The following is a 20,598-nucleotide window of genomic DNA, read 5'->3' as shown; positions in this document are numbered from 1 at the left end:
GGTCCTAGGAACAGCTAAGATACTGCGCAGAACCCTCAAGCTCCCAGGCCTCTGGTAGAGGACCCGAGCTTGAAGGAGTAAGACCGCCTGCAAAAAGGGGGGCGAGTGGGGAAATTTTTATATATAGTAGGGGAGTGCAGTGGGTTGGACCAGGTCCTGCTCTCCAGTGGCTCTGGGGTTCGAGTCCCGCTTGGGGTGCCTTGCGACAGACTGGCGTCCGTTTCTGGGTAGGTCCCCTCCCCCCTCAGCCCTGTGCCGCCAGGAAAGGCTCCGGTTTGCCAGGACAAGCGGCTGTGGACATTGCGTGAGAGTGTGTGTGTGTACATACATCTGAGTGACAGCATGAGGCTTTACTGACATTTGAGGGTATGCTTGAGGTTTGATTTTTTTGGTGATGTTACAAAGCTGTTTATCTGCACTGTTTATTTTGTATTCCTTTTTTGTTCATGTTTATCAAGGAGCCAATAATTTTGAAGACCACTGTAAAATGTGGTATTCTTTCCCCATTTGTACTGCGCTGAGGAATCGCTGGTTGAGTTTGTCTGCTTAATGACAGCAGAGTCCTTCTTGTTACATGAACCTTGCATGTGTTTGCAGTTTCATCACATTTAGTTTCTTTAACCACCTTACCCGTCCACTGTGGCCTGTTGGTGTAGCACTGGTGTCTATCTGAGATCGGGTGTGGGTTTGATCCCCATTCAGCCTGCGTGAGTTTCCTCCGTGTGTCCACATGGGTTTCCTCCCACAGTCAAGACATTTCAGGTGAGCTGGTGACTTTAAATCTCCGCTGAGCTATTTGTAAAGTATCACTTGGGATAAATGATCAGTAAATCAAATCACACAAACTCATTCATCATGATACTGCCTTTCAAGACAATTCTACACATTTTATTGTGTTTTTCACAGGTAAGGTTTTCCTTTGCCTTTTCTTGAAGCACTTCATTTAAAACATTTTTTGCTTTAGAGCTCATCACTGTGACAGATCATGGTTTTTATACCATGATGAAAACGATTTCTGACAGATGTTTCTGAGAGACGGGAGTGGCCTATAGTTAAGAGATATCTGAGATGTCCAGAAGGGGTGCCAAATATGGCGGGTCTGTTTGTCTTATGGGGCACTCAGCGACACAAAGCTTGTGTATTGAATTGAAATTTCTGTTCTCATAAGAGATTTTTCGTGATCCCATAGCTTGTTCTGTGAATTATGAGTGGTGTCCCGGTAGTATGAGCTGTACCGTGGCACATGCAGAATAAAAACGGCCTTCACCGAAGAAATGTGTCAACTGATCAGGCAAGACCTGATATTGTTTATATAAACATAATACAAAATGTTACTAAAATACACCGCATGTTCCCTGTCAGCTAAGAGGGAAGCAAAGGACGGATTTCCTTTTCCTGACAGCCTGCAAGCAAACATTTGACAGATATTGTTATTACAAGAGAAAAACTGATATAAAAATATATGCATACAATTTCGAAGTGGTTCTAGTGTTTGAATTTTATACTCAAACAGCTAGGTAGCGCAGTGACTGCTCATCCTTGGTTTGACTGGAGCCGCAGTTGATGTTCTCAGACAAGATGGTTTACAGGGGCTGTAGGAATAGAAAAGAAAGCGATTAACTATTATATGCAGAAATAGCACAGTTTTCAGGTAATATGTCAATAATGCTGCTGAGCTTCCTTTGCTTTTCAACCCAGAAAGACTTGAGGCAGGAGTAGCTTCAGGTCCCACACTTTTCCCATGTATGCAGCAGGAAGTTGTTTGCCAAAGGAATTCAGTTTATATATCTCTAGGATGAAAGAGGCAGCTGCTGGAACTTGAGCCATCGGTGTTATCGTACCCCTTTGTTCTTGCAGGTTCCGCACAGGCAGCCAAAGAGCCCGTTGATCATCTGGATCCCACAGAGAACCAGCTCCAGGATGCTGGTCAGCACGAGGGTGGAGAACAAGCCTATGTTGAACTGCACTATGTTTGGGGGCTCCGTGCACAATGACCAAAGGTTCTTGTTCTGCAGGTAGCTGTCTTTAGCTTCCCTGAGGCAGAAAGAAGGACAAGAGGAAGGGCTGTGAGTGTGAGTGTGTGTGTGTGTGTGTGTGTGCAGCATGGGACAAGTGTTTCCATGTATAGTGTCTCTTTGCTTACATTCCCTTGAAGGGCGTGGACCACAATAGGATGGTACGACAGGTAGGACCATTGACCAGACCCATTACTGCCACAGTGAAACTGTAGAGGGCACCAGCTACGCCAACGGCAGCAAACAGGATGGACAGGAACATCTGCAGCGGGAGTCGACTGGATCTCAAACACCTGACGCTGGTAACCTGCACTTCGTCATTCAGCATTTGGTGAACTAAATACATCTTTTCATTTAGCCCAAATGATCCAGGGAGGAGATGATGAACATTTGTGTTAAAATAAAAAAGAATCACATTTTAATTATAGATATGTGCAGCATACATATTCTTGCTGCAGTGTAGCAACAGCGCACTGACCCCACAGCGGTTACCGCAGCAGCCGTCCTTCCCTGTCATTTGGATGTGGATAGCTGGGACGAGCACCTGGGGTGTAGGGGAAGGAGACGATGCAGCAGTCAGCAGTCATCCTCTTTCTTTCGCTCTCTTTTTATTATTAGCATCACCTTATTATCAATGTTACTGATTACAACAGCAGTTAAACTTATTAATACAACTTAACACAATGACATCATGGTATTGCTGAAAGTAATATGATTGAAGACCAGTTCTTAGGTGACTCATTAAATACATTTTAAAGCAATCTGTTTTACCCTTTTTTTTTTTTACTATACACAGGTTTAACAGAAGCAACAGCGTCACACCCTTTGGCACTCAAACGAAAAACCTTGGAGTCAAGATTAACTCAGGCTTTTAACCTAGGGTCTGTCGATGGGCTTCGGGGGATTTGTGAAGCAGAGATTTGCTTCGAAAATAATACCATCCAACAAAATAAGTTAAAAATATAATGTTATTTTCAATTAGATAATTCTATGTGAAGGTAGTGAAATCTCATTGCTTGAATTTAAGTGCACCATTTGCTCTGAAATTCATTTATGGATATTTTTCCAAGAGGGGATCTTTATTTTCTCATTCCGATTCTCAGATTCTTAAAAGGATCTGTGGCCTGGAAAATAGTTAAGAGTCTGAAGGATGAACCCAACGTTCAATGCAAAAACAAACAGGTGCCATCCTGCTGACTTTCCATGTTCGGCCGTCCCACTGTGTGTTTATACTCAACACCGATTATTTCACGATCCCATTGAGCTTGGATCCATCCTGCAGCATTAATCCCTGTTAACATGGAATTCCTGCTCAACTGTTTTCATTTCCATGTGTCTTATGCACACCCTGATCAAAAAAGCTCATCCTAACAGTATCCTTTAGCCATCTGTTCTGCATCTTGAAAAATTTTTTTGTTGTTTTGCTAAAAAAGTGGTTATTTTACCTAAGCTGAGGGTGATGATTTTTTTAAAAATGCCATAAAAAAATTGTATCACGTCAAGCCCTTGTACAAAAAAGGTTTCTCATATTTCCCAATATGTTATATATTATTCTGTATTGATGTGACACTTGCAAGCATGAACAAATTATTTGATGTGGTGAAACAGCCACAGGTGTGACAAAATAGATCTGGATCATATATGCACTTTCTTTTGGCCCTGTTGTCCCGTGTACAGATGACACTATTATCCCTGACCTTGTATAAATGAATCCAAGACACCACTCTGCTAATATCACTTACATTACATATTTAGCAAATGCTTTTTTTCCAAAGTGACTTCCAACGAACTCTATGTAGTGTTATCAGCCCACACACCTTATTCACCATGGTGACTTACACTGCTAGATACACTGCTTACACTGGGTTACTCATCCATAAATCAGTGGAACACACACTCTCTCTGTCACTCACACACTATGGGTGAACCTGAAGAGCATGTCTCGGGACTGTGGGAGGAAACCCATGCAGACACAGGGAGAACATGCAAACTCCAAACAGAGCGAGTGGGGATCGAACCCACATCTTCTGCCACCAACCAGGCGCTGGGAGACAGCAGCCCTACTCATTGCACTGTTGTGCTGCTGTGCCACCCAATATCACTTGGCTCACTGGAAGGTCGCAGTCACCCATTTGTGGCAAAAACTGATGAAAAGGAGAGAAACTGTTGGTTGTTCCTCCCACAGTGGTTACTGGTAAAAATCTACCAAAAAATATATTGTATGGACTGTGAACAAAAAACGTGACATGCTAGATGAAAACGGCCATTATTTCTGGATTCAGCACACTGACACAATGGGAAAACAGGTGTTAGTCTTCAGTCAGAATGAAGAAGGCAGGGCGGTGTGATTCATAGCTGGTGAACAGAGCAGCACGTTGCTGCCGCAATAACAGAGTCGCAGGTCCGAGTGGCCGGATGGGCCAGTGACCCAACTGCCCAGGAATTCACAAAACAAACATTACAAAAGGTGTGTTGAAACTGTAACAAGATCCCCACCCCCACATAGAAGAAGGTGCTCGCACTCACCATGAGCCCCCCTCCGACGAGGCCCCCCATGTATTTGACCTCCTCGGTGATGCGTTGCCCGTAGCCCTCTCGCTCCTCCGTCACGTACTTGGTCTTCCCGTCGGGGAAGAAAAGGACGATGTTGCACAGGATAGAGATGAGGGCCAAGGGGTACAGCGCAGCCCCGATGCACCGGGCACATTTTGCCGTGCACATGCTGCCCTGACGTGTTGCGAAGAGGACTCGGCTGGGTGTCGCTACGAGGGCCACACGGGACTGGGTTTTGCTCCTATATCCCTCAGATGCTCCTGGCTCTTCCCACGTCCGAGAGTTCTCCCAGGGTCCTGCTGTCGTTTACTGGAGGAATTCCTTCTCCTTAGTTCTCCTTCTTCTCTGTAACTGTGACCAAACAACTACCTTGACTCACTATAGAAGTGCTGGGACCTGGGGGTGGAGTCTAGAGGGGGAAGTTCCCTTGACCAGCCTTTCTGTACCAGAAACAACGGGTTATACAGTGAGGGTTGGGGGTTGGGGTTGATAAACTGACTCTGTGTGTGTGTGTGACTCTGTGTGTGTGTGTGTGTGTGTGTGTGTGTGTGTGGCTACACTGTGATGGACTAGAGCCCCTTCCAGGGTGTACCCCTCCTCAACCTTGCACCCAGTGACTCTAGGATAGGCTCCTGACTACCACAACCCTGTTCAGGACAGGCAGTTATTGAATAGATGGATGACATCCTCTTATTAAAAACATAATGTTATTTTATTATTTTATTTGGGGTGCCTCGCAACGGACTGGTGTCCCATCGTGGGTGTGTCCCCTCCCCCTTTGGCCTTGCGCCCCGTGTTGCCGGGTAAGGCTCCAGCCTGCAGCAACCACGCTCGGGGACAAGCGGTTGTTGACAATGGCTTATTTTCTTTGTCTGTTTGCAGGAAATAAAAGTGGATTTGTGCAAGCAGGAGAGGGTAACACCATGCAAGAGCAGACGTGCCTTGGTAGGTGGGGTAACGCACGGGGCTGGAAGCTGCTGGCTGATGTGGGCAAACAGCTCCAGGTACCGCAGGTCGTTGCGGTTACTTCATTACATACAGATATAGTGTTGTATTCAGAGTGCGAGTGGATCATGTACTTTATAGAATTAACTGTGGCTAAATCAGCTACGTCATTGTTGGGGGAATTTGATGTTAGAGGCCGCTTGTTAAGTTGAAGGAGCTGTCTGAGATGGCTGAGAAGATGAGTCAGTGGCTATGGATGAGAAGAGAGCAGGGTAGTTGGGGTTACAGGTAGGAAGGAAGTGTGTAGGGGGGAAAAATTAGTGACTGCTAACTAGTAATGGGAGGAAGCTGGTGGTAATTAAGAATTGCAGCTTTGTGACCTTTTCGCTGGCAGTTATGGAGGCACTCTGTGATGGTCTGAGTTTGTGAAGGTGCTGCATTTGCAGCTATGTATGGAACTGTGGTTTAATGTGGGTAGTTGTGTGTGGAACTGTGGTTTTTGTTGAGGGTGAAGGGCATCTAAAGTCTGTGGACTGGGTTCTTGTGTACAGCCGTTGTAATATACGCATGGGGTGTAACATCTTGTCCTGTGTCTCTTGAATGAATGTGTTAACTGAATAGTATGATAGGAGCATTATGGTGGCGATGGGACTTAACCCTTCTAATTAAAGTGGTGCACTAAGCTGCGGTTTCAACTACTTCATGTAGCCATCTGCACTTAGCAAAACAGGAAACTAATAATGCACTAGTGGTCTTCGGCTGAAAGACACATGCAAGCCAAATATAAAAGTTAAGACACGAACAAGCCAGAAGCTATGAGACACCAAGCCACGGCAATGTCTAATACCAGGTATTTCAGTCAATAAAATCTGAATTAAATAGGAGCTTTTAGAAACAGGACACCTTGTATGAGCTAAATTAATAGTCCTACAAGCTATCCTGTTGCCACTGTTTCACATTATAACATGAAACCAGTATATTTTTTGAAGATGAACTTCTCCTTTACACTATGACCTGTGGACAATCCTGTCGCATCCGAATAATGTGCAATAACTGAGGCTGGTCTGACTTCCCTAACAGGACATAACTGCTCTGAATGAAATACAGCACGATTACTTCTCTGGTAATGAGTCACTGATAAACCCGAAAAACAAATACATCTTTGAAGGGATGTTTAAATTTTATGGGCAAACAGTTCCCGCTGCCATGGTGCTCCTCAGCTTTATGGGAGGTTTCCGAGGAGCGGCCTGATATGTGACTGCAAACAGAGGACGGCTGTCCGCTTGCAATGTCTGCTCAAGGCGAGTTACCAAGGGAAAGAATCCAAATTACTCATCCACAGGCAACTCATTCATCCTTAATTTGTTTACGGCTGAAATACTGAACTAAACTGATTTAGAAATCTGCAACTATAGGCTTTCCGATGGAGACATACGCGTCATGACCTTCCACCTTGACTCGTAAAAAACGCAAAATCCATTTAGAAAGCATAAAACGATAACTGAGACAGGTTGGTTGGGGGGAGGGTGCAATACCTGCTGTGGGAGTGCCACAGAAAGAATTTCTGCTTGTTCCACAGAAGTGAAATGTGTTTTTTCAACAGAATGTTGAATGTGTAACACACATGCTGAGGCATGTCCAGTTCAGGAAGTCCTCAGGTGTGTGGTTTAAGTAGGTCAACTTATAGCAATTACATTTATTCATTTAGGGGACACTTTTCTCCAAAGCAACTTACAATGTTAAGGTTGCAGTGATTATATGCTTACAATCATTTATATAGCTGGGTAATTTTACTGGAGCAATTTAGGGTAAGTACCTTCCTCAAGGGTACTACAGCCAGAGGAGGAGCTCAAACTGGCAACCTTTGGATCCAAGGGCACTAGCGCTAACCACTACACTACCAGCCGTCCCTCCCATTGACTCTTTTATGACTCACTTTAGGTAACTAATTATTCTGGTGAGGGTTGCAGCAGCCTGGTGCCTATCCAAGAATCACTGGACACAGAGCAACAAAGGCTACACCCTGGGCAGGTCGCCAGTCCATCACAGGGTAGCCACACACATCATAACCACATACATCACCAATTGACCTGAAGCACATATCTTTGGACTGTGGGAGGAAACCAGAGGCCTTTTTATTTTTATTAACTGTACAAGCATTACATATACAATGTATATCCCAGTCATGGCCTACCTCCAGTAGGGAGTCCTTAGGCAAGACCTCCTTACGCTTGGCTCTGCCTACCTCGGATATGAGAGTGAAACAAACAAAGAGAGTCACGCCGGCTCAGACGTCGCCCGGATTAACAAGGTCTGCGCCAGATGTTGGGGAACCAGGACATACTGACGATAAGTGGGCTACTGGAACTAGAACAAGGCATGTATGGACAAGAGATGAGAATAGGGAACTGTTGGAATGCTACTACACAAGTAACCCCAGTGAAAGGGGTTACATGAAGAGGATGTGGGACCAATGGATACTTCGAAACCCAACATCAAGACTAACGCCTAAACAACTAGTAGCTCAGTGTTCCAACATAAATTATTAGTCCTACAAGCTATCCTGTTGCCACTGTTTCACATTACGACATGAAACCAGTATCTTTTTCGAAGATGAACTTCTCCCAGTTTCCTCCCACAGTCCAAAAATATGTGAAGAAGAAAGCAATAGTAATTTAGGTCCATACCTCACTCACCATGTAAAACACAAGTTGTTGCCAAGATTTTACTTTGACTCAGTGGTCTAACCCTTACCTTAGAGTATACAGTGGATAAGAGACTTTCAATAAGTGTACACTTACGCTTGATGTCCCACCATGGATGTCAACCAAGGCAGTGAAAAGGTTTTCATTTTTATCTTCCTTAAAATTATCCATTTGGTTTTCACTGACATATTGTTAGTTACAAGATCGTGTTATTGATGAAAAACCATTTCTATTGAACTCAGTCTTGACATCAAAAAAACGTTTCAATAACGGTGTTTAGACTTTTCATGTCCAGTATATGCGGTCTGTAAATACAGAAAGGGGGGAGGGAAAAAAAAAACAACAAATACAGAATTTAGATTCAGCAAGGAAACAGAAAAAAAGGATATGAGTGTATGTAAGAACAAATGTTGAGGGAAAACAGAAGAGGTCCCAGCACCGATTCTTGAGGTACACCGCTGCAGAGAGCAAACAGGAGATTCTGTTACTGTTGTTGTTGTTAATTCCAATAATAATAATAGTAGTTGTTCACAATATGAGTGACTTATAAAAGCCAAGTAAGGCAGGAAAAGAAGCGATTTGGCTTTGCTCGGGGTGAACATTTGCTTCGACTTTTGCGCTGCTGACTGGAAGGCAACTGTGCTGGGAAGGTCTACAGACAGAGGTCTGGGAGAAGTAGAGCAAAGGTTTGAGAGGAGAGACCAGGGGAGAAGAGAGAAGAGAAGAGAAGAGAAGAGCAGAGCAGAGCAGAGCAGCGCCTAACCCTACACTCCTCCTGGACAAGAGGCTCGTGTGCTCGGCGCTTCGCCATGGACGCGCTCAGGTCCGTCCTGCTCGCTTTCGTCATGCCAGAAAAATGTTACCAAGAACTCTTCGTCAAGCTGAACCTCTTCCACGGTGAGACGAGAAGCGAAACGGAAACGTGGTGAAAACTTGCGGTTAACGCGCATGAGTGAACAAGTTCTGTAAAACGCGTCTACTCAGAATGTTAAAAAAAGGAAGTGAAAGTAACGCTGACGTGCCAGTGGGCAGTTTAACCGAGTCAAATGCTCGGACTCACACTCGGTGTGACACTGTGGTTAGTGTTTTTTCGGGTTCGAGACGTTTCGTTCGCAGCGCTTTTGTTTTCCTCCTAGTCTATCTGTTAGGGAGCAAACACACAGTACATAACTACATCTACATTTATAAATTTACACGCAGTTTGTGGGAAAAACACCGTTACTTTTTTTTTTTTTTTTGCTTTTTGCAAGAGTCCATTGAGTTATTGCGTAAACAGACGACAAAACGGACAAGTTCTGTGTTTGAAGAAGTCAAACTCCCTACATGGTCAGTGAAAGGACAGCCCGCGAGCTCTCTGCGCATGCGCACCTGCGGGCCCGTAGCGGAGGCGTTTGCTTTTGCACGAGGACACGTTTGCACGCGAGTGCGTGGACTTCTGAATGTCCTTCTCCCAGTTTTTTGAGCTTCCACGTGTCCTAAACTACTGAGCTACAGTCAATCGGCTGTGGAAATGCAGCTGGTAGCCTCCTGGTGAGAGCTGCTGTCTTTGAACCCAAAAGGTTGCAGGTTTGAATCTCACCTCCAGCTGTAATACCATTGAGCAAGGGTACCTACCCTAGAAATTGCTTCAGTAAAAAATACCCAGCTGTATAAATAATTGTAAGTAGGTTATGAGTCATTTAGAGAAGAGCAGCTGCTAAATGAAGTAATGTAACGGCAGTGGGTGTAACGGATACGGGAGGACTAAACAGCAGGTTACAGATTGAGAGCACAACAGTAGTAAATGTCAGGGTTACTCACAATGATTTTACTTTAATCACACACACACGAACCGGAGCTTAACCTGGCAACACAAGACTGGAGGGGGAGGGGACACACCCAGGACAGGACGCCACTCCATCACAAGGCACCCCAAGCCAAACCCGCTGCGCCACTGCACTCCCCCCCGCCCCCTTCAGTCAGTAAATGATTAAATAAGATGAATGAAAGTATTTCCAGTGACTTTTGAGTATTCATCTCTCAGTGTTTGGACTGCTGTCAGTTTCACTCCTGCAGCTGAGCTTTCACTGTCGTGTTTCGCTTCTCTTTTCAGTGCCATGCGTGAGAGTCGTCCTGAGGCGCACGCTGGGTATCTGGATCATGCTGGGCTCCGTCACCGGTGAGCACAGTTTCTTCCACGCCATTCCATCTGTCACTTTTACAGAGAGGGGTGAGCGGTTCACGATTAAGGATTCCATCTGCGAAATCGTGGATTGTGAAATTCACAGACTAGGCAACGTTGTCTTCTTTCATCAGAAATGTGCCTATGTTACGAAGATATTTAACAGAGCTGTAGAAATAATCTATAACGCCTTCCCTCCGTCATCCTCCACAGTGAAACTGCCCCAGATCTTTAAGATGATGAGGGCGAAGAGTGCGGATGCCCTGAGCTTCCCCTCCGTCCTGGTGGAGCTGTGCATAGTGACTGGAACCCTAGCCGACCGCATCGCCCGCAACTTTCCCATCGAGTACTAGGTTTTGCTCCTTGATGGGATTGGGGACTCTGGTGAACTATACATTGCTGAATTACACATGCGGTGTTGCTATTTTGGTACAACATTATTGTGTACGTGTTGATCATTTTGAAGGGTTTTTGAGAAATTTGCAGCTATTTTAGTGTGCGTCTTACATGTGTGTTTCGCAGTGCTTGGGGTGACGTGCTCTTCATATTAATCCAGACCGTGACCATCGGTTTTCTCATCCAACACTACAGAGGACACACAGGGAGAGGTATTTACTGTCCGTAGTGGACCTATAATCTTTCTTTTTTTTGTTTTTTTGCTTCTGTTTTCTTCTTAAATATTCCTTTCTTTAGTGTTTCCACCCTTATTTTTATTATAAGGATATTGAGGAAAATGTACGAAAATGTTTTGCTACCTAATATTATCATTGCATATTTAGCTGCGTTGTCAACACATTTGTCCAATGCGAAACGTAATTTCATCCATTAGTAGCGGAACAATTTAGGTCCAGTTGCCTTTCATCTGTGATCAGCATCTTCCTCAGGCCACCTGTTTCATCATTCTGTGTGCCAGTGATACTGTGGTAATGCGGCGGCTGCACTGGGTTTTAATGAAAAGGATCAGTGAGAGATCAATCCAGTCGTGTGTTCTCACTCTAGGTTTGCTGTTCCTGGTGGTCTACAGCAGCCTGGCGCTCCTCCTGACCTCCCCTTTGGTCCCCAAGCTGTTTACCACAACAGTGCAGGCTTCAAGCACACCCGCTTTGGTTGCAGCCCGGGTACGAGACAGCCGTCCACCGGCAGCTGGCCGTGTGTCAGTTTCATGTTGATGTAAAGTGTCACGGTCAGACATCGATATCTTTACGTTTCTCAGCTCCTCCAGGTGTGGACTTGCTACCGGAGCGGTCACACGGGCCAGCTGTCGGCCCCATCTGTCTTCCTGCTCTTTGTGGGCTCTCTGGCGCACGCCCTCTCCATCTTCGTGGTACGCTGGCTGCGGGATTCGGAGGAGCCGACATGACGTGACGAGCGTAGAACCTGTAGTCTTTACACTTTGGAAACAGCTTCTTTACACCTCTCCCTACTTCTGCCTGACTCCACTCTCCTTGTGCCCTCTTGCTCCAGGAAACGGGGGATTATCAGATGACGCTCCCGTATATCATCATCTTCTGCTCCAACGGCCTCCTAGCATGTCAGATGCTGTGCTACTGGCGCCGTGCTCCGGCGCTCAAGACAAAGGCGGAGTAGAGAAGAACGCAGCAGTCGTGGCCTCTCCGGCTTCATCGTCCTTCGCCAAGGACCCTCTCTTGACACACTTTTGCACTCGGTGCCTCAGAAGTTTATAATGAGCCAAGTTCAAAATAACACATTGATAAGCTCTTCGTTTTGTCATGAAATGTTACCTTTTCCACAAACGCATACTCTGTGCCATCCTGGGACATGTGCCAATTTACGTTAAAGCTAATGTACGAACGTGTATACCACCTTACGCACACAGTGTAATTCCTCAATAAGCTGTCAAACCAAAACAGTGTTAAGTTTTATAGGATTACTATCAGTATACAGACACAGGGCTCATATATTTACTGGTAGAAGTATAAATTGAATACCGTTGTAAAACTTAAGTTTTACCTTGTCTTTTTAAGCAGCTGTTTCTTTTTAAAAATATTGACAGGTGATTTTTTTGTTATAATAATGAGCCACAGTTTTGCTTTAATCAAATCCTTTTGGGGAGTGCTGTGTTATTAATTATGCAGACAGTGTTTTAGGCTTCAACTTGTCCAATACAGGTCATGCTCACACCTACAGAGGACATTATATTCCAAGTGACGCTCCAGACGTAATCGGAGAATCGCATGTTGGGGAATTGTGTTGTACCACAGTTTTATAAGTTCGGAAAACCTAAATAGTCATGTTTTTGAATAAGACTTTTGAATGAATTTGATAAAAGTAATTTAGTTGTTCCTTCTTTCAGCTGGTGCGTGAACCATCGATCCTCCTTTATCATGCGCAGAACTGGAAATCAAAAGGTGATATGTAAAGATTTCTGTCATGTAACTTTGTAGCACTTACCCATTAAAACCCATTATGTTTCTTCACAAGTGCCTGCAAGCAGGTCTGAACACAACATACGGAAACACTGTGCATTTGTACCACTAGATGGAAGCACAGTTAAGGTAAAAGTACTTCAGAAATCACAGCGAGACAATATAGTTAGGGTGATCAGAAAAGTTTTAAAAAATCAGCTATAAACATGCCCCTTCACAGATGCAAAATTTGTTATGTTAAAGATAAATAAAAATGTAAAACAACATCCTAAATCCTAAAATGGGTTTTACCTGAAACAAGTACTTGCGGTTCTCCAGTCTTTATAAAAATTTCTTTGCATATTGTTTTAAGTGTTTTTAAACAGAAAAACTATGATTTAAAAAGGCAAGACAGGGAACCACAGGGATGTGGGTTTTTGTGTTTTTTTAAACTGGTCACTGTTTTTTAAACTGAAAAACTGTGATAAAAAAGGCAAGACAGGGAACCATAGGGTTGGCCAGAAATAATACACTTTGAGCACATTAAAATGAAACACAAAAGCAGAATCTCATAAGGGATTTTATCTGTTCACTGCTCTAGTTATCGCTGCGAATTCCTTCAAGTAGGTAAAGTCTCTGAAGCTATGAAAAAATGAATTTCTGTGATTTTTTTTTTAGGCCTTGTCCTTTTAGTACCTTTGATTTCATGCCAGTTTTGGGCCTGTGTGGTAGATTTACTGTAGGTGTGCGTGATAACTGCCTGCGTGGGTGAATGAATCCTTCGGTACGCTGGATTTGAAAGGCCCAAACGCCGACTTGAAGGGCGTGAGAATTGATAAATATCTACAGTTGCATGATTACAGATAACATTTCCATCTGATAAATGAAATAAGGCTTCTGATGCTGTGGTACTGACCAAGACACTGGACTCGCACTGCATCATGTAGAAATGTCCAGCTCTATTAATGTATAAATATATAAGAAAAATCTGCATTTCAATGAATTCTGACAGTTGACCTGATTCATCATGAACTCTCCTCTGAGTTATTTTTATTTTTTTATTCATTTACCTGAATCTTTTACTTAGAACAACTTAGAATTTCAGGTTGTTCCCCTAAGCACCTTGCAATGTCTTACCCTTCTGTACAGCAGGGTAGTTTTTACTGTGCCGATTAAGAGTAAGGGCCTTGATCAAGGGAGCTACAGCAGTGTTTTATTGTACATGGGACAAGCTACTCTGAATAAAAGCTTCTGCGAGGGAAAATAAGGTAACTGAGCAGAGATTCCACACTCTTGCGTGACTCGGCATCCGAGGACTGTGCCAAAAATGTAGCAGAAGTCAGTGAACCGTGGAGCAGCAACCAGCTTTCCTCATGTGTCATGGCTCACCTGCTGAAGAGATGACTTTCTCAGGAAAGTGACAAACAAATGATGCTTCCTATAGCTGCCTGGATCAAATTTAAGACCTTGGTTATGGCCTACAAATGCATCAATAGAACTGCTCCCCACTATCTACAAGACTTGATCATCCACGACAACCCAACCAGACTGCTATGCTCTTCCACATCTGCCTGCTTGGTGGTCCCGCACAGGGAAGGTAAAGCACGAAAGTTCTCAGTTCTGGCTCCGTTGTGGCGGAATGACATTCCCCCTCTCACTCAGAACTGCTGAATCTCTGTCCACATTTAAAAAGGGTTTTAAAATTCACCTCTTCCAGACTTACAGACAGTTTTATGCAGCTACTGGTGGGATGAACTTTGGTTTCTATGGTGTAAAGAAACTAACTGTACTTAAGAATCACACATCTGCAACTATGTCTCTTTCTCCTAAAGTAATGAACACATTCTATTTTCTATGAGATGTACATCGCTCTGCAGAAGAGCGTCTGCTAAATGAATAAATGTAAATGTAAATGATGGGCGATTTGCTCCAAGGTGTCCAATGCTATGCTTTACACTGCGTTTATAGCAATACTTGGTGGAAAATGCTGCTACCACATTTCTGTATGTGACGTACTCCTTTACCCGGAAGTATTGTCATCAGCCTGTATTTCTTTTAAGGTACTTTTAGGATTGGACGATATAATTCTCCCCATGAGAAATAAAGGAAATAGCTTCTCCTAAAGGAAATTGTCCTTACTGATCATTAGAAAAAATTAAGCAGAGGGAGAAGTCTAAGTATGGAGCACAGAGAACCAGAATCATTACATTGCCTAAACCATACAATCTGAAATAGCATAAACAAGAAAATTGTACCAATATTATATTATTGATTGTAAAACAAGTTTCTACATTGTGGTACACTACACAGTAAAATTTTCTCATTCGCATAAGTAAGATTTTTTTAACCACAGGTTCTTAATTTTAAAACTTATTACAATTTATGTTATAGTTTACAGTACCTTTTATTCAACATGTTGCACAATACACACACACACATTTTCAGAACCGCTTGTCCCATACGGGGTTGCGGGAAACCGGAGCCTACCCGGTAACACAGGGCGTAAGGCCAGAGGAGGAGGGGACACACCCCAGGGCGGGACGCCAGTCCGCCGCAAGGCACCCCAAGCAGGACCCGAACCCCAGATCCACCGGAGAGCAGGACCCGGTCCAACCCACTGCGCCACTGCACCCCCGTTGCACAATATTATGATAATTTTTAACATACAATCATAACCTGCACAGTTTTCTGAAGGGTATTAACCTGTTCACTTTCTCTGCAGCTCAGCATGATCTTACTAAACTGATACTTTTCCTATAGCAACCCAACCCCCCAACCCCCCCGATACCCCCCACGTAAAAAGTACTGACACACACTCTATCCAGTATTTAAATGTCATGGTCAATTCATTGAAATTACAGCTCATGCTCATTTTAACAGCTAAACCATGTTGATGTATTCATGTGGCAGAGATGGGGTTTGGGACAACCCAGTGCGAGTTTGCTCCCGCCATTCCTACCCCGACCCCCTCCCCCACTAAGAGTCAAACTAGCCTGAATTGCTGTCCGATTTCCATGAGAAAGGTGGGCAGCAGCCTGCAGAGGTCAAACCCAGGCCAAAGAAGATGGGAGATGTATGGCGAGTCGGAGGGCAATGCTAATTTTCTGCCCCGAGGCAAGGCCTAGAAGAGGGGAACAAAGATTTTAGTGGGAGGTCAGCTGATCAGGTGGGGGTGCTGCACCCACATAGACCGCACGTGTATGGTCAAAGGTCCCAATGCACCTCCCACGCAAGCGCGTGGACAGTTACAACAAGGCTTGGCCCCCTTTATTCATTTAGCTGATGCTTTTCTCTAAAGCGACTTTTAATGTAAGCTACCTACAATTATTTACCTATTTATTATACAGCTGGGTAATTTTACAGGAGCAATTTAGGATAAGTACCTTGCTCAAGGGTACTGCAACTGGAGGTGGGATTTGAACCTGCAACCTTTGAATCCAAAGGTAGAAAATCTGCTGAGTTTGAAATTTAAAACATTGCTATTAGTTTTCATTCGATATTTTGTCTATCAGCCTGGGGGTGGCTTTGATTCGTGTTTATTTTTTATTGTCATCAGAAGGAAATTTACAAAGACCTGTAGTAGAAGCTTTTTAAAAACATCAGGAAAAAATGTTTAAATCAGTTCCACCGCTCTGGTGTCATGGTTAAAACAACTCTTTAATGGAAGGATATATAAATGTGCGCTCACACAGGTAAACGGTTTTGGCCAAACAACGGCCTAAATAAAACACACGTGTTGCGTTGCGTTCATAGCTGTGCCATCACTAGTTGTCTGTTACAGCACAGTCCCAGTAGTGCAAATCATTTAAAAATACACAAAAACTGAGTCCGTTGCTTCATTCTTTGGCGTCGCCGGTCGGTCAAGATTCAAGCAACGCATCTCGTTTCATCAAAAAAACGGTATCAGTTTCAATATGAAGAATGTGCAGTGTTTATTACCATGTCATTTATTAACGGCACTCCTTTTCCTTTTAAGAACATTCGTTGTAGTTCCAGTGCTGGGTTAGAATTAATAAGTCTTTGGTAAATGTAACATTTCCATTTTCTTTTCTGGGTCCAGGGGGTTGCAGCACCAAACATGTAACATGTAGGTCCGCTCTCTCCTTTCTTCAGAAATTCTTTTTCCAAAGCACCATAAGCTTCATTTTTAAGGCACGGGACAGTTGCGACATGCTCTGTTCTTCGTCTCGTTCAAGTATCCGATGCGGGCGTCTTGGAGCTGGGCATCATGTGTAGTTGAGGGTCATGTTCTCGCTAACATAGTGCATGTGGTGGTACCCTGGGTTGAGCATGTCATTCCTCAGCATGTACATGTTGATGGAGCCTCTTGGATCCACTTGTAGAGTTTCAGGGAGCTGATCAGGGGGTCCACACGGGGTGGGCGACACCAGCTCCGACTGGACTATTGCTGGCACTAAGCCACACTGCTGGACACTGTTGCCATAAGGCAGGCTGTTGAAGAAGAGGAAAGGGGAGTTAACAGCACTGGACGAGGGAAAAATTTTTTTTAGAAATCATTACTACTACATTGATCGTCTCAATTTGACTTAGGGTTGGGAGAAGTATAGCAAAACCACCCCGAAAGTTATAAAAATTCCTAATTCTTTGTTAGAAAATATACCAGCCATAGGTTACTCACGTGTTCGAAAAGAACAGCACTGTTCTTACATGGGACGGGAAAAGAAAGCAAAAGGTATGTGTGCGCGCCACCCGGGACTCACCTGTACGGGCCGCCGCCGTTCACGTAGGTCTGCGCGGGGGCCACATTCGGGGGGTACTGCACGGCCGACATCTCCCACTGGTACTGCTGAGGGTATCCTACGGGGTCGTCCCCCACATCAGGGTAAGCCTGCGAGGGCCCCCTGCCGTAGCTCTGCCCGGCTCCCGCGGCGTGAACCGGCGCGGTCGCCACGCCAGAATGCGCGTGGGAGGAGACGAGATCGTTCATGGGCTTCGGGATCTTGATCCTGCGGCGGGGTTTGTACTTGTAGTCTGGGTAGTCCTTCAGGTGCTGGGCGCGCAACCTCCGCGCCTCGTCCATGAAGGGCTTCTTCTCGACCTCCCCCAGGAGCTTCCACTCGACCCCCAGGCGCTTGCTGATCTCCGAGTTGTGCATCTTGGGGTTCTCCTGGGCCACCTTCTTCCTCTGGATGCGCGACCACACCATGAAGGCGTTCATGGGCCGCTTCACCTTGTCCTGGAGCTCCGCGGACTGTGCCTCGGCCGGCTTCTCCACGGGACGCACAGCCAAGTGGCCCATAGGGGAGAACCCGCTGCCGGGCGCCCGGGGCGGGGTCGGAAGATCTAGAAACTGGGCCGTGGGCTCCATGGCATCGAATATTATATGGTGTAGAGCTCAAACGCGGTAGGGCTGTCCTGTCTGTGGGACGCGAGGAGCGCGTGTTTCTCCTGCTTGCAGTTCGCGTTGAGCGCAGGACGCGCCTCCAGCTCCGTGTCCTCCAGGTGTCCGAAGTCGCTAGAAAACAGGCCGATCAAGTCTCACTTGAGGACACTTGAGGAGACTTGAGGAGACCCGGTGTGCCGTGGGGATCCTCTCCGTGGTGAGAGATTTCAGTCTTTCGTCCAGCAACGCAGCGATGACTGAGGAACGACGGTGGGAATGAGAGTCATCCTTATGCGTTTTTGTACCTGTAAGGGGGCGGGGGGTGTCCGGCCAATCCGCTCAGCTCCCCTCGCATCTGCATCTCTATAGCAGGAGCAGGGGTGTGGTGAATGTGTGAAGTGCGCGCTAAGGGGGGATGGGGGCCGGGGGGGCTATAGGGGTATGAGGAGAAAAGTTTTTTTTTTTTTTAAAAAAAAAAGCTTTACATGCCCAGGAAGACTGTATTCTAAATAAATTTAATTGACCGCTGCAGTCCCAAAGATACTATTATCCCGCGTGAATCAGGGTAAAAGGCTTTAATTAAGATAAACACAGATTAATTCCATTTAAATTCTGTACATGTGCAGCATGGTAATCCTGCGCCTGTGTCTAAAGCTCTTCGTCCGCTGTTGGAGCACTTTCGCGCATTCTGAGCTGTGCGTCACGCCGGAGAAAAAGTGAATAGCAGAGATTCTCAGGGATTCAAGAGCACCTTGGTGTGCTCAGGTATACGAACTGGTGTGCTTAGTGCTATTTCCCGAATGAGTGTTAAGATGAACAGGAGAAGAGGTCATACCTTGGAGCACTTGTTTCCTCTCTAGTTTTTATTCACACCATATGACGTGTGGAAGCAGGTTCCAAACCTGGTCAAGCAAGAAAGAACAGTTTCTGTGTACTGCAGTGGTCATGGTGAGGGTGAGTGGGTTGTTCATTCCAGCCATCTGGAATAAAGAACAGCAACCACATTTATCCTTGCAGTTCTGTCTCCTCCAGAAGATGAGCAAATCCCTGTGGGGAGCAGTGCTGTGCCCCCCTCTCCCCCCAGTCCTCATCCATCCTCAACCCCCTGTGGTGCAGGTCCCCTCCAATGGGGCATCTCAAGGTGTTTGGGTGTGGAGACAGCAAGTGTACCACTACACACTTGCTGTAGAACAACTGTGCTCATTATAATGACATTCCGAATGCAGGACCATGCCCCCCCCAAAATCTGTACTAACCACCCTTTCAGTCAAACCTCTTCACATCCTGACAAATGTCCTCCTTTGTAAATCTAATCAAAACTTTTGCTGAGATGTATGTCGCTTTGGACGAAGCGTCTGCTAAATGAATAAATGTAAATGTAATCACTAACACTTGTAAAAGCACTTCACCATACATACATAATATTTAACGTAATTTAAATTTAATTTTAGAGGCAGCATCATTACAGTTAGCCATGTTCTTATACTCTTAGAAAGGGAAACATAACAATGCTGAGTTTTCAGTTGCTAAAAAATAGATTAACATCAGCACGAAAAGCACTTATACCGGGTACAGTGGTCCCCCCTTATCCACGGGTTCGCTTATCGCGGTTTCAGTTACCCGCGGTCCAAAAATATTAAATAGAAAATTCCACATTTTTTCCGTAATTTTTAAATTGCGCGACGTTGTGAGTACCGTGATGAAATCTTGCGCCTTCCCGCCCGGGAGGTGAATCATCCCTTTGTCCAGCGTATCCAGGCTGCATAGGCTGGGGTCCAGACGAAACCTCCCTAGGACAAAAACCCCTCGGACTGTCCTGGGCGGGGGTTGTCCTACACTCGCATACGCTACTCGCCTATTAGTCACTTAGAAGCTCCCAGAGACTGTCGCAGTATCGGAATGCTTCTGTTCAAGTAACCCTTTTTTTATTTTTTAAAAAAAAAAAAAGAAAAAAATCAATACTTACGAGGACCTGGGCACTGGTCCTTAGTTTTCTTTCTTCTTCTTCTGTAGGAGAAAACTGTATATATAGGCTTCGGTACTATCCGCGGTTTCAGGCATCTGCTGGGGGTCTTGGAACATATCCCGCGCGGATAAGGGGGGGCTACTGTATTAGAATATCTGCCAGAGACTATTTCAGCACCGTGCCGTGGATAACATCTGAACATCTTTACCTATAATATAAACATGTGTTCTCTAAATTGCAATATCATAATCATAAAGTAGAGAGTTGCCTTATGCACAGATCAAAAACGACGCACAGATCTTACCAGATACATTACCTTAACACCACAGGGCTACTACTATTACAGTGTACACAATTATGGTACAGTACTTATAATAAAAAATATGAAAATATGCAGGGGAGCAGGAGGGGACGAACACCACTTTTTCTCTGACCTCCAAAGATGTATTTTTCTCCCGTTTTCTGGGAGTTTTTTTTTTCCCTTTCCTCATTTGCCAAGCGGCTAATTTCAAAACAGCAATCCAGCAAATTACTTTTCTTTTC

General features: G+C 44.9%; 3 protein-coding genes across 5 annotated transcripts; 1 reads left to right on the top strand and 2 right to left on the bottom strand.

The window, feature by feature from the left end:
* Nucleotides 1-864: 864 nt before the first annotated feature.
* Nucleotides 865-8,402, bottom strand: tm4sf21a (transmembrane 4 L six family member 21a). 2 transcript variants are annotated; one of them, XM_018731476.2, is made up of 6 exons: nucleotides 8,315-8,402; nucleotides 4,542-4,919; nucleotides 2,494-2,559; nucleotides 2,144-2,277; nucleotides 1,842-2,034; nucleotides 865-1,592 (listed from the first exon to the last, which is right to left on the bottom strand). In XM_018731476.2, the coding sequence occupies exons 2-6, from the start codon at nucleotides 4,734-4,736 to the stop codon at nucleotides 1,584-1,586; spliced, it is 597 nt and encodes a 198-aa protein (XP_018586992.1). In that variant the 5' UTR covers nucleotides 4,737-4,919; nucleotides 8,315-8,402; the 3' UTR covers nucleotides 865-1,583. The 2 variants fall into 2 exon arrangements, with proteins under 2 accessions (XP_018586992.1, XP_018586991.1); XM_018731475.1 differs by having other exon boundaries at nucleotides 4,542-5,008; nucleotides 8,315-8,378.
* A 394-nt stretch (nucleotides 8,403-8,796) lies between these two features.
* On the top strand, nucleotides 8,797-13,029 carry LOC108921773 (mannose-P-dolichol utilization defect 1 protein-like). 2 transcript variants are annotated; one of them, XM_018731473.2, is made up of 7 exons: nucleotides 8,797-9,041; nucleotides 10,311-10,376; nucleotides 10,593-10,725; nucleotides 10,902-10,987; nucleotides 11,379-11,497; nucleotides 11,593-11,703; nucleotides 11,844-13,029. In XM_018731473.2, exons 2-7 carry the CDS (start codon nucleotides 10,358-10,360, stop codon nucleotides 11,964-11,966), a joined length of 591 nt encoding a protein of 196 aa, XP_018586989.1. In that variant the 5' UTR covers nucleotides 8,797-9,041; nucleotides 10,311-10,357; the 3' UTR covers nucleotides 11,967-13,029. The 2 variants fall into 2 exon arrangements, with proteins under 2 accessions (XP_018586989.1, XP_018586987.1); XM_018731471.2 differs by having other exon boundaries at nucleotides 8,798-9,115.
* A 3,402-nt stretch (nucleotides 13,030-16,431) lies between these two features.
* Nucleotides 16,432-17,954, bottom strand: sox19a (SRY-box transcription factor 19a). The gene is made up of 2 exons (XM_018731097.2): nucleotides 17,467-17,954; nucleotides 16,432-17,197 (listed from the first exon to the last, which is right to left on the bottom strand). The coding sequence occupies exons 1-2, from the start codon at nucleotides 17,922-17,924 to the stop codon at nucleotides 16,972-16,974; spliced, it is 684 nt and encodes a 227-aa protein (XP_018586613.1). The 5' UTR covers nucleotides 17,925-17,954; the 3' UTR covers nucleotides 16,432-16,971.
* Between the last annotated feature and the right edge of the window lie 2,644 nt (nucleotides 17,955-20,598).

The sequence above is a fragment of the Scleropages formosus genome, chromosome 25 (assembly GCF_900964775.1).
Source record: "Scleropages formosus chromosome 25, fSclFor1.1, whole genome shotgun sequence".
Classification (NCBI taxonomy): domain Eukaryota; kingdom Metazoa; phylum Chordata; class Actinopteri; order Osteoglossiformes; family Osteoglossidae; genus Scleropages; species Scleropages formosus.
The sequence above is the reverse complement of the archived record's forward strand: the minus strand, read 5'-3'. Positions and strand labels throughout refer to the sequence as shown.

Excerpts from the sequence above, each read along its gene's own strand:
- tm4sf21a (XM_018731476.2), bottom strand. The coding sequence starts at position 4,736 with ATGTGCACGGCAAAATGTGCCCGGTGCATCGGGGCTGCGCTGTACCCC. Across the intron at positions 2,278-2,493 it reads GCTGCGGTAACCGCTGTGGG|ATGTTCCTGTCCATCCTGTT; the intron begins GTCAGTGCGCTG and ends CTCCCGCTGCAG. Across the intron at positions 2,035-2,143 it reads TCCACGCCCTTCAAGGGAAT|GGAAGCTAAAGACAGCTACC; the intron begins GTAAGCAAAGAG and ends TTTCTGCCTCAG.
- LOC108921773 (XM_018731471.2), top strand. The coding sequence starts at position 9,028 with ATGGACGCGCTCAGGTCCGTCCTGCTCGCTTTCGTCATGCCAGAAAAA. Across the intron at positions 9,116-10,310 it reads CAAGCTGAACCTCTTCCACG|TGCCATGCGTGAGAGTCGTC; the intron begins GTGAGACGAGAA and ends TTCTCTTTTCAG. Across the intron at positions 10,726-10,901 it reads GCCCGCAACTTTCCCATCGA|TGCTTGGGGTGACGTGCTCT; the intron begins GTACTAGGTTTT and ends TGTGTTTCGCAG.
- sox19a (XM_018731097.2), bottom strand. The coding sequence starts at position 17,924 with ATGAACGCCTTCATGGTGTGGTCGCGCATCCAGAGGAAGAAGGTGGCC. Across the intron at positions 17,198-17,466 it reads AACGGCGGCGGCCCGTACAG|CCTGCCTTATGGCAACAGTG; the intron begins GTGAGTCCCGGG and ends CTTCTTCAACAG.